This window comes from Lepeophtheirus salmonis, chromosome 7, assembly GCF_016086655.4.
Source record: "Lepeophtheirus salmonis chromosome 7, UVic_Lsal_1.4, whole genome shotgun sequence".
NCBI lineage: Eukaryota > Metazoa > Arthropoda > Copepoda > Siphonostomatoida > Caligidae > Lepeophtheirus > Lepeophtheirus salmonis.
Genome location: NC_052137.2, coordinates 4312960 through 4330288, shown reverse-complemented (window position 1 = coordinate 4330288; position 17329 = coordinate 4312960). Strand labels below are relative to the sequence as shown.

Below are 17329 nucleotides of genomic sequence, written 5' to 3'. Positions count from 1 at the left end.
GGGCTACTCCTCTTCCAAAGGATAAAACCTATAATGCCCCTGGTATTTAGAGTGATCAAGTTTTTATTGAGGACGTCAGCTGCTGTTGGACAGAATAAGGTGGTTTATATACCTTTTAGGTAATTGCCTTTTGTCAAAATTGGATGATTACATACAAAATAGAAACTCAAACATGAAATTAACAAAAATAACTAATTTTATGTAGATTATTAATTTTTATTTCACAATCAAAAAATTGTTCAAACCAATACAAATTGAAATTTTTTGAAAATCATATTTGATACAAAAATTTATAATTAAGTAATAATAGAGTTAAATATATTATTTCAAAGATTTTGTTATTGGTTTTAGTTATTATATGTTAAGCCTATTTCTGATTAAGCTTTTGTGGGGAAAAATGTCAATATTTTATTAAGATACATCTTTAAAAATGAAGCAAACTTTGACTAAAGACAAACATTATAGACAGAGCAGTAAATGACCGCAAATGTGACGTGTCAATATAAAAACAAGCTCAAATTGTTTTTTGAAAATCGATCAGTAAGTTAAAATAAAGGATTAAGCTTTGTTCTTTAAATTATATTAACGAGTTTTTTGATTTGTTGCGAAGAAGCCGCTGTTTTTAACTACTTTACCAAGTGTAAAATAATTCACTAAATAATGTTTTACATAGATATAAATTTATTCTTATATTTTTATAAGGGCCTTATATTTTTAATCAGGAGCATCATGAAAAACTGAAATCCTTATTTATAATAAACCAATACCAAAAATAAACTATATTGTTGATATACACTCGTATAATTGCCTGTAAAAAATCATACTATCCATTTCTTATGAAGTAAAATAGGAAAAAAAACAAGAATATATTTTTTCTATCTTACCTCAGCCTACTTTTACGTTGACATGTCAGAAATTATTTATAAGTTATCAACTTTACCCTTTATATCTATCAGAAATGTACAAAAAATCACATTAAAGTCCATTGTAAATGTACTGTATTTGCTAAGTATTAAAATATGTTGAATTGATCTGGATAGACAATAAGAATAAAGGTTTTCCACCCTCTGTTAGGAAACTGGGATATTGTATACCCCAAGATTAATATTTTAAATCTTCTTATTCATACATTTATGAATAACATTTTAACGTCACTACTTTTATGTATGTTCCTAAGACATGCAATTCATTTTTTATTTTAATTATGTCTTCTTCAGGATTTATTTGAATGTTTAGCCATTTTTAATCAAGGATTAGTGAATTTCACTGACTTTTTTACTTAAAAGACGTTCCTTTGTTTTTCCTATTGATTTCCTGGATTTTTTTATTTCCAAATTATAATTATTTAGCTATTATTATTTATAATTCACACAATCTCATTAAAAAACCTAATTGATTCCTAAAATTTGCACAAATTAATGTATATTTAATAGAATGTAAACTAACAAAGGGTTAGAAATGTTTGGAATGATGGGATGTTTTAAGCCCATAAAAATATGTGAGGGAAGTAGCAAAGGGCTTATAGATGTACAACTATTGATTTTGAATAGAGTATATGGATAAGTAATCCTCCAGATTTGGTCCTCCATATTTTATTATCCATTGATTATTTTGATGTACATCAACACATTAGAAAAGGAAAAAACCCGGCTTACATGACTCTTGAACGAGAAACACGATGGACGCCATCCGAACAAATATTTAGAAATATATGTACGTGTATATAGTTATAGCATGCAAAGTATTTTTCAATGTATATTCTCTTGTTTCTGACAACTAAAGGACTCTAAGAAAAGAGTTGGCATTAAATAATTTATTTATAGATTCATGGAATATAAAGGAAAAAGCTACTAGTTGAGTCATTCATACTGAAGGGAAAATAAGTGTACCAATGACGTGTCAAACGTGGTTATATTTATTGTATCACGCAATCTTTCATAAAGAAAGAAACAGAAAAAACCCCCCAAAAATCAGTTAAAAGCAGTGAGGTAACATTAACAACAATATGGTAGCCATTTAAGTCAGCTGAATGGTAACACGCAACCTTTCATACGAAAAGAAGGATAAAAACGGCTGTAAATCAGTCGTTTATTCTTGTTAGCTACGTTATTATTACCAATAATTTTTTAGAACTGTTCACAGCTTAATTAGAGGTTGTGTTAACTCAACCAATGAACATTCAGAACACTGATTACGAGAAAAAAAGCAGTAACATCAACCGCTGACAGCAAAGTATGTACGTTGTATATTTTTGCGTTAGCGAGGTAACATAAAAAAATGGATTGCTATTTTTTTTTGTCGACGTAACTCACTGATTGTGAGGACTGTCATTAGAGTTGTATCGATTATTATTTATTCGGTCCAGTCCAAGTCAGTCTTAGAGGCGGTCCTTTCGGCCATTAGGACTATCAATCACTGGGACACGTCCTTAGGACTGTTGCATATTGATGGTTTATTAAGGCAAATAAGATCTATGAAATATGTATTAAAATTATTACACAGAGCTATTACATTATAGTACGAATATATTATATTGTTAATTCGTTATATAGTTTATTCAATTACCTCTATAACGGAATAATAAAAAAAGAAGAAGGAAAAACAGCCTTATTGACGTCAGAAAGGATCAACTTTACCTTCCTTAAAGACCGACAAGTGTGACTGGACTGAACTGGAAAGAACTGGACTGGGTTGCCGTCCTCGGCTCTAAATAAGGACCAACACAAATCAAGCTGCTAGAGAAAATTAAAGCTTCAAAATAAAGTGAGCGAGTGCAATAGAGGCTTGAGTAGATTCATTATTATTGTTCTGATATCCTTTTTCCAGCGTAAAATGATACCGGAGATAACGTCATTTCATCTCATTTCCCTTCATGACCCATGTAACTTTTTCTTCCCTTTGCAGAATACACCTTATTAATTCAGTTAAAGCCTGAAGACTTTGTTGTTAGATATAGAGTAATATTAAGATATAATCAACCCCTTAGAACGCCTGTAGAAGAGTTGAAAATAGAATCCCCTCCATATTGGGAACAGTTTACAATGAATTATTTTAAGCCAATCAAAGAGGTGGCAAAATGATGACTCATATATGTACTCTCTTTTCTTGAGTCCTTTACTTACAACATAAATGGTGAAATTGCTCAATTGTGTACACATATATTAACACAGTTTTTGTGGCCGACAGACAGACAAACAGACAAATGAAGGTGCTAAAAGTGAGGAAACAATGTATTTTTTTCATTTTATTTTGTTAATTATGGTTTTTTCTTGTAGATTGTTTAAAAAACAGAATTAATTATCATGTAGTACATATATTGACAAGCAAATGACATAAATAAAAATAATGACAATAGATGATGAATAATTAATCACTTACATAAACTTCTTCCCATTGTGAAACATAACGAACCAATCGGGAGAGTCTCAATAAGCGAACCAAACTCAATAATTTAGCTAAGCGAAGAATCCTCAGGGCACGGCCAGCGTGTAAGAATTGGAAGCTTTCAGGGTAGTCCTAAATGGATTATAAAAATAAATAATTAGTCTCGTAATTTTTTAATTCATTTTCTTAACAGTTTATGAGCCAGTGATTACAAATGGCATCATTATTTTCGAGGAAATTTAACGGGTATATGATAGACCAGTGGTTCACAAACTTTTTTTCAGTTCGACCCTTGAAATATACGGATAGACAATGTACGACCCCTAAAACTCTCATTGAAATATGTTAATAGACTATTTGGTTTTTGGAATTTCAAAAATTTAAATTTTTCCGCTGCTCCTGAGTCGTTTGAACTTTTTCTTATTAATAAATTCTCATTATATCCCAATCTTGCCGTAAAAATTTTCATTCTGATAAAAAAAGAAGCAAAAATTACTAGATAAAACCCCTCCAGACTCCTCTCCCAACGCCCCTAGGCGTATCTTATATGATTTTGGGATCTTCCAGGGAAATCCTTATTTAAATGATCACGAAGGGACTTATAAAAAATATGTACATTCATCATTATTTAAACTTTGATCAGACACTTTAAATTGTATTCTTCTTTTTTAGGAATCATGCCACAACCCCCACATATGGAACCACCGTAATAGACTACTGAAGTTTTTTTTTAGTTATAGAAGGTACAAACATATAAATATATATCAAATTCAATATATTTATATTTAAAATTCGGCACTCTAATGTTCAATGGCCTCCAAATGTAATCCTATTCCAAAATGAACGATTTTTTTATTTCGTTTAATCGAATTCAAAACCAAAAACGACCCTTTCCTACAAAAGTTAGTTTGTCACTTCTTCATTGTTTGGCCAATAAAAGATTCAATGTACTTTTAAAAAAATAATTTTATAAACTCTAAATGCAATTTTACTAATCTGTGAACAATTTCCTTCTTCAAGCAGAAACAAGGGCCCCAGTCCTCTTTTTTAATAGAAAATATAGTTTATTTGAAAATTCTGAAACACAAAAGAATATGATAAGAAAAAAAAAATCAAATTAACACCAAACTGGTTTTGTGGCCAGCTATTGGAAGAATCTTCATATGGAACACGAAGAAATTAATACGGAAATAATTCACAAAAACTACTTTCCATTGTGGTCACAAAAGTGGTTTCGGTACAGGTTGGCAACGTCCTCGATTGACACCAAAAAAGTAAAAAAAACAAAAACCGAAATTTGAATATTTTTTTATCAAAGAAGGTAGTGAATCTACCTTCGACTTATTTTATTACTCTGATTGAGTGATACCTAAAATATCTATGGTAGAGAGTACCATAGCCAATAGATTTGGCATAAGTCTAAAGGCGTCGGACAGGCTTCAAAATGGTGGTGATAATTAATGTCTGCTGATCAAAAAGGACTACTCTTCTTTTAGGTATGAACAAAGAAATAGGAAATACATGTACTCAATAGATTTTTAAGCAAACTTACATTTTATGTTTTATTGTATAAAGGGGACTTCTCTCCCTATTTTAACAACTCATAAATATCATATTAATATTTTATGAGAAGCACATTAACTTGAGAAAAATCCATTCATTTTATATATATTAGGTTGGGGAGAAAGTAATTTCTTGTTTTTCGTTTTAGTTCAATGTTTTATAAGAAGTGTTTCAATCCTCCGATTTAAGCACAGTAATCCCCGTTCTATTTGATAACTTGTTCCCAATGAGAATTCAACTTTATAATGTCCTTTTCGTAGAAGACTTTGTTCCTTCTAGCAAAAGCTTCGGACAAGCAATAATCACAGGACTCTATGGAGGCCAAGCGTGTTGGGCATTCGCAAGAACAGACGATAATCATTTGGTGCCATGTCCGGATCGTAGGATGAATGTATAAGAACTTCCACTACAAGCTCCCAGAGTTTTTGTTGCATCATCAAAGATGTGTGCTATCTGGCGTTGTCTTGATGAAACATGCTTCCTATACTATTGGGCCTTTTTTTTCAGCCTTCTACAAATAGTTCAGAATGGTTTTATGATCGATGTTCTGCACATGGAAGATGAAATGACTCCTAACTTGACGGTTTATTTTTGACATTTTCCATGATTTTATCGAAATTTTCAACAACAGGCTTGTAGTGCGTGTTTCATCATTCCCCTTCACTACAAAAAAACAAAATAGCGAAAACATATGATGTGCAACACGAACCAAAGGAGCATCGGCCCTGTATCATTCGCAAATTTTCTTGGTCGTTTTCGAGGCGTTTTTCTTTATATGTATGTAATAAAAATGTAAAATATGGCTAATTTCTTGCTTTGAGACCTTCATTCTCCACGCACGATAATTCACGACTGAACCGGACAAGGATTATACGCTGCAAAAAATGTTTTCAGTATACAATCACACCTTTACATTGCTATAAAATAACCCCATGTTATCAATAATGAACAAGATAGACTTGGTATACGAAATAACTTTTATCCCAACCTGTAACCGTCAGCATAACAATAAGTTATAATGTTTTTCTCAATATTAAAGGTAGATTACATTTTTATTTTTTTATGAATTCACTTCAATTTCTATCAGTAAACTATTCGTATAGTTATTCTTATTTGCGTCGCAAATTTCACTTGAAGTAGCCAAAAATTGATCGTCACAATATAATAATGATAAATAGGTTTTATTTGAAAAAGACCATATTGGGCCCCATAGAAATATCTTAAATCAAATAAAGTATTTTAAAAAAAGCTTCAATTTTTAGGTATCTTAACTCAGCCCAAAAATTTGCATACTAAGCCTATAATTGAATCAAGTATATCTTTGTAATATTAGGCTGTATGTATATATTGAGGATTTTTAAGACTGGACAGGTTGAGATCCCTTGTATATGTTATTTGAGAACTTTGATGAAATACATTCAGTTTATTTTAGTAATTCTACGTGGTGTGTTCCTTCATATATGAAGTAAAAAGTAACTTTCTCCTTTAATCTCTAATTCTTTTAACTTGCAACATAATAAATGATGTATCTATTTTTTAGAAAGCTCTTTTATATTAATTAATTACAATTACATAACCAAATAATTCATGTGCATATATACATATACCTATATAATCTATCAAAAAAAGTGCACCTTTTCAAATAGGAAAGCCCCTCATTATCATTCTCCATTATTTTCTGTTTTGTTGAGGGAACAAAATTCAGAAGAATCCACGCTAACGGATGAATGTGATGGCTAATATTGAGTCCTGTTCAACTGTTCATCGTGTCATCAATGACGATCTATAGAACTTACCTATTTAGTATGCACGTTGTATGGGAAAGCTTCCAAACACGTCAAACAAGGAGAGGGTCACCCGAGCCAAAGCCTTGATCTAGCTTAAACAAAAGCCTCCGTGAAAGATCTTGTCTATATTTCCTCATATCATAAGTTCTTTTTTTTTCAACCCCAGACGCATAATTCGAGGAACAATAGATGGTTGCCAATAAGTCCTAGTATTATGAAGGCCAAGTACCCGCAGAAACTTATCGTTCTTGGCAAGGTGTGTCTTCCTTCATCTTTCAAGCAGGAACTGAACGTCAACGCCAAGGTCTACTTCAGTGTTCTGGGCACCAAAGTTTTCCCTTGATTCAAAGCATCATGAATGACCGGCTTAATATATATGAAAGGTGCTTTATTTTGTTTACAATATAATTTATGTCTTCCGACCCAAGGCCAATATAAATAAAACAGAAATCTTTTGGTCTTAAAATGAAGTTGAATTTCGAAAAAATTTCCCGGTTAAAGTGGTCCCATATGTTAATCATTTTTTTTACACTCAAATAAAAAATGGTTGGACGTCTTTATATTTTTCCCTCAGAAGAAACAGATCCTGTTTAAGTACTCCCAAAGGGAGAATGCTCGTAATAGCTCGATATTTTAACCAATACAAAGAAAAATCAAACTGTCCTTCCTGGAATATATTTGTATCAGTTGATTAATTCCATTCATACTCAACAAATGAATGTGAATGGAATTTTTTTCTTTTTCATAGAAGCTTTTATTCATTATAAAATAAAGTTTGGTAAATTTTAGTACACTAAAGTCAGTTGTTTATGAATAGAGATGTATAAAACATGTCCTAGAAAGTAGGATCAACTATTTTTAGTCTATAATCCATATATGTATTTTATCTTCCATAGCTTTTGTCATTATTATTTAATTCTGAATGACAGAGCATTAAATTATAAAATAATAGGTAGTGTGTGTGCTCATGACAAACAAAGAGTAACAATGATGTTGTAGTTGGAGTAGAATTGAGGATCAACAGTAGATTTATTTTTTCTTATTTCCTTGTTAAATACGCAAAGGGATTTGTATTTATCTTCTTCCTCCGACAGCTGCTTGCAGCTGATCTAATACAACTTCATGACAGCTAAACTTCTTTCATCCCAATAATGTATTATTCACTGACATAAACAACAACTTTCCTCTTTTTAATCTCAGTGTAAAAAGAGTTTTATGAATATGAATTATGAAATCATTATTCGTTTGCTGCATTAAAATATTGTTACTGCATGATTTATGTATACTGCAATATATATAGTAAATTGAATAAAGGGAAATGGTGTGTAATTATTATTAGCGTTTATAGAGTAAAAATACATTTTTACTTAAAAGAATGCTGTTTGATCCATGGTGATCCAAAAATACATTCCGTAATGTCTGACAACATAGCTTCATAACCAAATAACAATTAGGTAACTCTAATAGTACATGGTGAAACTAATAACTCCTTCAAAGCTATTAGATTGCACAGAGTTTCTGAGTCTAATAAACAGACAAACCAAATCAACTCTGCGCAGATTCGAATGTACCACGTGGTCCATTAAAATCTGAACACTTTTAATTTTAAACTTCAACAAGATATAATTGATTAAATAACAATAGAAATTTAACAAAATCAATATAATAAATAGATGTTTGTCTGAGCTCTCTTAATCATTATTGTAGTCCCCCTTAGCACCAATAATGACTAAGGGTGATAATTTTGGTAAGAATAGAAAAGCGTGCGAGGAGAAGAGAAGAAATACTTATGGTATCATTGATTAAATAATATACATCTTCTTCTATCAATCATGAACGTTATCATTCCCGCCTTTATTATTCAATATTAATATAATAATATTAGATGGGGATAGTCGATAGAGAACTGAATAAAATGCAAAAAATAACGTCGCCTTCTGTCTGGATTTCTGAAAATGGAGGCCTAGGAATTTGGAAAATACTTACCGGATGAGAAACAGATGGTTTGTCGGATTTGTCGATATAAATGTGCCTTTAGTCCCCTGTCTAGAATTACACGCCACTCATTATCCTCATCTCATAATAAGAGTATCGATATTCATCTATAAAATCAATTTGACGATGAATACATCAAGTCATACTTTAACTCTGATCTCACAACGATGCTTATTGCATGTAATATAACCTTATCCATTGCTAATCATCCGACGTTCAAAAAATTTATGGAGAAATACACGGGTAAACATATCCCTTCCCGAGGAACCATCATTAAATTAATGGAGGATGTTGTTACTGATGTCATTTATAGAAATACATATAAAAATGTTTTGAGTCATCCACACCAAATGACGATCAAGTTATCAGTAAAAAGTATTTATGAATATCGAAATGGAACTCCGAATTTTGTACTATCTCACAGTAAGTATTCAATTTTTTTTTAAATCTAACCATAAAATATGATTCTATTTTAGCTAAACATATCAAGAATTATGATACACAACTCAGTAAAGGGCAAAAACAACTGCTTAAATGGTCACAACAACGGGGGTAGTAGCTTTGGATGGTTTGTAACTAGTTTGTCTGAGACTACTTACTTCGCTTTAAGACTTGGGTATGATAATTAGGTTTTCCAATATTACATAGTCAATAAATATTACTTTTTTATAACTTAAGGCTTAGCTATGGTTGATGGGCTCCAAGAAGTGGTGTTCAGAAAACTCATAAAAGGCAAAAACAACTGTTTAAATGGTCACAACAACGAGGGTAGTTACATTGGGTGTTGCATTATAATTAACAATTGTGTATATCCTTCATGATAATAGTATGTTGTTATATAAGCATATCTAAATAACGGGGGAAAATCTTTTTTGATGCTCTTAATAGGGAGTAATATCGCCGGACATTACTACATAATTAGCTTTTGCTCTAAATCTTTACGATTAATTTATTTCTAACATTTTTTTATTAATATATTTATTGTCTAATTTTATGATTTTGACATTTACTTTATTATTAATAATTAGTTAGATCTCATCGGTAGAGATATATCTATCCTGTGCACAATTGTATATAGCAACTTCCACATGAAGAAGAGGGGTGATTATCTTTTTGATTAAACTCCACGTCTCGCTTGTGTATTGCAACCTAAAGTTATGACATATTTAACTGAATTCCGATGTTAGATCAAGGAAAAAATATCTGGATCAATCTATTATTTCAATATTCTGTATTTATAATTTATTATTATTAATAGTTGTATGATTTTAATTGTTTAATTTTGTATATTTAACTTAAATGTTTAATGGTTTATTTTTTAGTATGTAGATTATATTTAATTAAAGCCTTCTTTTTAAACTTTGAGCTTCAAATATATTTCAAATACTCTACTTTGTCGTTTCATTAGCTATTATTCTGAGAATAAGGTTCATAATGAATTACAATTTCATGGAGTGTGACGTTTTCAAATCTACTGTAACGGATAAAAAACGTTTAAGTCAATTATACGTATATATCTTCATTAAACATTTTGCAAAAAAAATACATTCGTTATACCCTCAAAAATCATAATAAAGCAGGCAGATGATAATCACATCAGTATTTTAAACAATGATACCATATGTCTTTTTTCCCCCCTCCTCCTTGCACGCGTTTTTCTCTACAATATTATCAACTATAATAATGACTTACAGATGGGAGAAGGCCAATCACCTGTAGCCTTCTGTCAGGGCGTCCCAGCGGCGGCCAACAGTGGCCTTGAGGGTGTTGGTGTTTGGACGAAGGGTACTGCAGGCCTTCCCCTCGACATACACCCAAGATATGTAGTCGAGGGGCTTGGCATCAGGGCTGTTAGTGTACAAAAAAGCTCAATTCTTTTTTCTCATTCAAACAGTCTTGCAACGGAGGAGATGGGGTTCATTCATTACTGGCCTCTCCACCCTCATAGGCTATTTCCACCAACTTTATGATAGTTCCCTAGACAGTCTAGTGTGAAACCCTGATATCTCTTGCATGATCCTGCATGGACTCAGGGGGACTGCCCTGGGCTGTTTTCGGTAACTCAGACTCCTTCTTCCTCTCCAACGCTTAGAACTTGCTGACGGCGTAGACAGGGATTCTGGAGACGCCCAACTGCTTGGAGTGAAATAATAGAAATTTGTCAATCACATTCAAATGTCATTTTCTCGACTTTTATGTTAGCTAAAGAGCAAAGATTTGTTTTGTTTCGTAACTAATTGTTTATGCTTTAATATATCGAATTATGAATAAATTTCAAACTCTCAACCTTAATTATTTATTGAACTACTAAGTGTTCAGATTACAATGGACCAACCAGTAAAATAAGGAAACTAAATTGGGAATATCCATTAAAGAAAAAACGAAATAATGAGTTCTTGAAAATCTTTCGAAAAGACAATGTGCCAAAAAAATAAAATATTATATAATATTATTTTATAAAAGGAGTGGCTGCCTTGGACCCGAACTTCATTTGTAATACTTTCAACTATTTTCCCAATAGGCTTGTCACCATCTATGAGGCTAATGCCAGCCAAATAGAACAAATCAATTTTGATATTAGCTATGTGTCAGAAAAATATTTATTAAGATTTTTGTTAAATCTATATTTATAGAATGACAGGATACTATCTTTTTTCTTTCCAAGTGTGTTAGTTACGAGTTTCCATCTGGTAATGAAGGTTAGTAAATGCAATTTAGGTACTTTTGACTTGTCATTAACAAATAATTCAATTTAAAATGCGATCTTATTTTCCTAGACAACAAAACTTTTTTAATCTTCTTTAAAATGTTTTATCTATAATCATATATACGTCTACATAATATATTATTTGAAAAAGTTGATGAAAAGGCTTAATATATATTTTTTTAAATGCCATACAATCCCACTATTAATACTTCGTATTACGCAAACTTAGCTACTAGTCTTGGATTTTGGTTAGAAAATCCAAGTCTGAAGTCTGAAACCTTTATTAATTTTAGTAGAAGTAGTTAATTTGTTCCTTTAAAGAAATTTGGTGTATACCGGTCACAGAGAAAATTAGAGGATTAGTCTTCCAGAAATTTGGGTATGGATCGGCCGAACAAAAAATTTGATTCTATAGATGAATGATTGATGATGTGATGTATGAATAATAACCTACAATGTCGTCATACGCAATTAAATTTGTTGCATTAATCATATTTGTGCAACTCATAAATCAGGGTTGGGTGAGGGAGATTGGTCCACGATTAGTGAACAATTTAATTTTGAGCTACAGTCTAAGGCAAGGATATCCAACCTGCATTGCGATTTGAAATATTATAATGTTCCACAGAATCTATTAGAAATAAATTTCTTCTAAAATGGCTTAAAAAACAAAACTATAAAATATAAATTATTTATCTCAAATGTAGGCCAAATCTAATTTTTCAAGGCCAAACTGCTTAAAAAGAAGACCAATCTGTTAAAGGCCTGTTTTTTTGTACTTTTTTGCTCCGCTGCATGATTTGATTGGATGCCCTTTTATTAGAAAAGAAATCCTTAAAAAATATTCAATGTTTTATCGTTAAAAATTTTTCCCCAAAAACAATGGTAAAAAAAAAAAATACTACTTGACATAAAATTGAATAGTGGGCTGCACTTGAAAATTAGGGAGGGGGGACTGAAATACTGCCTTAGAACCACAGTTGGGACATACTGGTATAAGATCGTGGTATGGACCAAAATCGATGTAAAAAATCACAAAAGACGAAGGCAAAAAAAAAAAAAAAAAAAAAAAAAAAAAAAAAATAATCGTTGTTTGATCGATCTTCAACACTAGTAAATAAATACTTCATCTCTTCTTAATAACACTAAAAAGATATAACTTTGACTAAATTATATCTATATCAATATTACAATGAGAAGTTTGTTGGGCTTTTCAAAGATTTTATAAGAAATTACAAATACACAAACGGATTTTCTATGTTTATAACCTATTCCATATAACTTGTTATTTATCTCATTTTTGTAAGTTTATAGTATGTTTTACTTCAAATTGGTTTGAATAAAAATTTATTTTATAACAATTTTATAGATAAAGTGTTGATAATGTCAGAACATTGATTTATGATGTCGTCATAAGAAGCTAAATATGATACATAAGTCATATTTTTACAACTCATAAATCAAGGTAGGGGACAAACTCGTTCAAAAGTAAGAAACAAAAAAATGGTCCACGGTTTGTAAACGATTAAACTCCTATCTACTGTCTGAGATCACCGTATGGACCAAAATATTTGTCCAAATCCCTTAGAAATCATCATTTAAACAAAACCAAAACTTAAAAAAAAAAAAAACCCTAGGACGGATGTCATTAAAAATTTGGTCTAGATCAGGTATGCCCAGCCTTTTCATATAATGTAACTGACGTAGCTCAATGGATAAAGCACTCAGGAGAATTATTCTCTTGAACTCAATAGAAGGTTTGCACCCGGTCATTCGTAGAGAAAGAAATATATTTGATGTATATGGACTTCAAAGAAGATTCCTAGGTCAAATGGAGCAAATTTAATATTGTAATGTTTACTTATACTTAATCAGTGCAACTCCATCTAACCAATGAAAGAAAAATTAAAAAAAAACAAAACATTTTATATGTACATGCGTTGGCATTGTTAGCCCCTTTATAGGGGCTTAATAAGAACGAACAAAAAAAAAAAAAACTCTTTGTAGGAACGAGTCTCGACACAAATATGCATTGCGTATGTATTTATGTATGAACACAAGGGATAAAATATTTTAAATAAGTTGACCTCAAAAGTAAAGAGTAATCTATTGTGGTTCAAGGGGGAAAAATGCAGATAGATATAAACAACATTGCCAAATGCATTAACTTTTATTTACAATGTATGTATGAGCAAAGCATAAACATTAAACACATACATAACAGACATATATATATATATACAAGGTTGATCTTTTCTAGTGCTACACATTTTAATATTATCACTTTTTCAAGAGTAAAATTTAAATGAGAGATTTTGGGAGGACATATAATCCATAAAACCATCTGAAAATAGTGTTTGTCACAACTTTTATGCAATATGCGAGCCCTCGGCAGACATAACTACTTCAATAAGTGCCCTAAGCCCCCCTCAAGGTCTTGGCTATGTAGTAGTCAGACTCGAGCTTGGTACACTTTTTCTATATGGAAGCTTCTAGAGACTGGGCACTCCTGTGAGGAGTAGTCCATACCTTTTCCTTTATAAAGTAGTCCAAGGGGTTGTGTTTGGAGAGAAGGGTAATCACATGTTGAGGTTCGAAAAGTCTGGGAAGTTGTCTCTCAGGAAGGCATAACTCTTTGGTTGCGATTACAGGGAGCTCTGTCTTGATTGAAAACCAAGTACTCTCTATGGAATTACATTCGTCAGCACAATAGTAAACAAGAAGATTGTATCTCAAAATTGAGTTTGGACTATACAAATATGTTTTCTCAGTTATGCATACTATATCAATGTAATCACCCTGATAATTTGAAGAATGTTCGAGATGAGAGCAGCTTACCTGTCATGATGCTGTATAAAATTAATACTACTTTGATTAATTAATAGTCAAAATCACGGATTATCAGCAAAATAATGACAGTTGTTTCATTAACTACCACCATAGCATATCAGATCACATGCTGTCTGTCTCTCAGGGTTACATTATTTTTTATTACACCTATTTACGGATGGTTTATAATTCTTATCGGGAATGCTTTTTATTAAACATTTCTATAGTATACATATATTATTGCATATTAATAATGCAAATTTTGTCTGTAGAGGCTTATTTTTTTAGTGCGTACAAAATATCTTAGAACTACGCGACTACTTTAGCCCAGAAATAGCAATGTAGCAACGAGAGCGTGTAACTAAAGCTCAGTGCAACATATTCAAAAAAATAGAAAATATGTTTATTATTACAGGAAAGTTTATGCGTATTTTATCTATTCATCGATCACCCATCAATCTGGGTACTCCCGCTAGTCTTTAATTAACAGAATAATTTTTATTTATCAACTTGGAGGTGTGCACTTTTATGCTTAAAGGTTCAGCGTACACTTAAAAAGTTTTATTTATAGTTTTGTGTTTGGTGAAGTCTGTTGCGTTTCTAAATAGAAGTAAAAAAAGAGAAAAATTCATACATTCTTCAGTATCAATACCTCATAGGTGGAAAGGCGGAGTAGGCGCCCAATTTTTTTTTTTTTTTGTGCTGTTTATGGAACCAATGCAGTATCTAATGCAACATCAAAGAAGGGGTTCCATCGATTTCATTTTGGTAATATGGACGTCCAAGATGAGGCAAACTCTGATAGGCCAATCATCGAAAATGTCGATAAAATAATGGAAATGTAAGCTCTTATGTATTTGAGTGTTCAGGAAATGAAGAGTAGCCAGAAAACCCTTTCGAAACATTTGCTTAAGGCTGGTCTAAAGAAGAAGCTCAAAAAAATTATGGTCAAAGCACAGTCAAGCTGCTCAAACGATTACAATGCCCGGATTAACAGCCAAGAAGGTTATGGTTATGGTGTTAGGTGGGATATGAAAGGAAAAATTCACTATAAGTTGCTCCCATCGGCCAAAACACTCAATTCCGACTTATATTGTCAACAAATAACTAGATTGAAGCAGGCGGTAAACCAGAAGCGGTCAGAATTGGCAATAGAAGAGTGTTTATGCCATTAAACAACGGCAGGCCCCAAACATCTTCAATCTCAGGATAATGAATTTCCCTTCAAAACAGACAGAAGCTATTCAACAAAACAGAGTATATTTGATCTAAATTGGATATTAAAACTATGTAACAATGCATTTCGCATAAAGCGAAAAAACGCTCAGAACTTTTTATCTCACTGTTTCGGCTCCTTTATTGTACTTATCTTGCAACCTTTTCTCCAAAAATAAATTAAAAAAGGTCCTAAAATCAGTATTTAGTACATTCATCTACCAACTATTGAATTATCATTTTATAATGCTTGGACATTTTTTACAACTTAACAAGAGCTCGTTCGAATTTAAACAATCAACGTTTAGAACACAAGAGAATGAAAATTTTGTAAACAAATTGACTTCTAACATTAGTATACTATGTAAATTCTATTTATATGGGTTATTACCGCGACGTGTCTTTTAATACATACATTCTTCCTTTTTGTAACTAGAAGACTTTTGGGTCTTTCACAATGCTTTAAAACATTTATTGTTGAATCTTTCATGTCTACTCTTTCCCTCAAGACCTTTAATTGTAAGAACCTATCTATGCAATAAACGTCTATATCGCATGCTTGAGTTAATTTATAGTTTTATTTAAGAAATTGTTTTTTTTTTATTTCATTAGCTTCTATGATAGACTTTGTATTATTAATGTTATTAACTATATAAAAAGTCTAATTTGATGTAATATCCTTTCTCTAACTTCAAATGTACATTGTTCTTTAATCTATCTTAACTCAACATCTTATTTTAAGTACTTTAAAACGTTTAATATCTTTACATTGTCTGTACAGAGCGAAAGATTGCAAATGATGTAGTTTCAAGAAGTGTGTTAACGTTCTTATTTGAAACGATACGAAGATGAGTTGTAAAAAAAAAAAAATACAGTCTTGCTTACATAGTTTCTTTTTGTTTTTTATTTAAAAAAGATTATTTCCAAAGGGGTGCCAAAACAAGGAAAAATAAATAAATAAAGGCTGATGCTCTTTTTGATGATCAAATTCCTCGAAAGAAAATTGTAGAGCTCTTTGGTGTTGGAGCTCTAACCTTGAAACATTTGTGACCAACAAAAAGAGCAAGCAATTGCCGTCCTTGGGAGAACATGATTTGTTGCAACTACAACTTTTAGGTACGGGTGTAATGTACATTGTAATCTGGCGATTCCGGTAATACCTATACAAACATATTTATTTATCTAAAAGTCTCAAGGACTATACCTACAAATTTATATATTCAATGCAAATATCTCTGTGGGTATGTCCATGATTCACTAACCAAACTGAGGCATGGATTTTCCTTTAATTTTTCATGTAGGTTTTTAAGGCTCAAGAGCTGGTTCTTGTAAGAATTTTTTGACTTTCAAGGCCATGGCGCTCTTAAAAAAATACTTTTCTACGAACAAATTTTTGGGTAACAAATGTCTAATTCATATAAAACAAAAAATAAAGACTGCAAAAATTTTAAGAATTATTCTTACTGTAGTTTGGTGTATCTTTGTACATTTTTTTTGAAAGAAATTGTAAGGTTTAAAGAAGATAAAAAAAGGAAGAGTTAATAAGAAACAGGATTTTTGACAATAATTTGAAAGTTGGGAGAAAAAAAGTTAAACTATAATATTTTTTCATATATTAGCCTTGCATTTTGTAACCTTGCATTAAAATTCTTTTGATTTTAAAGGGGATTCTCACATTCTCAGACAAGTTGGTCAGAGAGCTATCAAAAAAGTGGATGGAAAGATCCCTGTATAGGGGGAGTGACAACTTTTGACAACAGCAGTGAAAGAAACCCTTCTTCTACGCTGCAAGAATATTTTTAGTTCTTTTGAACTCTTTTTTGTCATTTTTCACCCCGTAGGGGGCTAC

At 31.5% G+C, this 17329-nt stretch overlaps 1 protein-coding gene across 2 annotated transcripts in view; it reads right to left on the bottom strand.

Annotated features, from left to right (window-relative positions):
- Ih (hyperpolarization activated cyclic nucleotide gated potassium channel Ih) overlaps positions 1–17329 on the bottom strand; it is a 283308-nt gene that overhangs the window by 46839 nt on the left and 219140 nt on the right. For both annotated transcript variants that reach the window (XM_040716982.2, XM_040716983.2), the window contains exon 6: positions 3379–3516. In XM_040716982.2, the coding sequence (XP_040572916.2) occupies positions 3379–3516 (138 nt within the window). The remainder of the gene's footprint in view (positions 1–3378; positions 3517–17329) is intronic.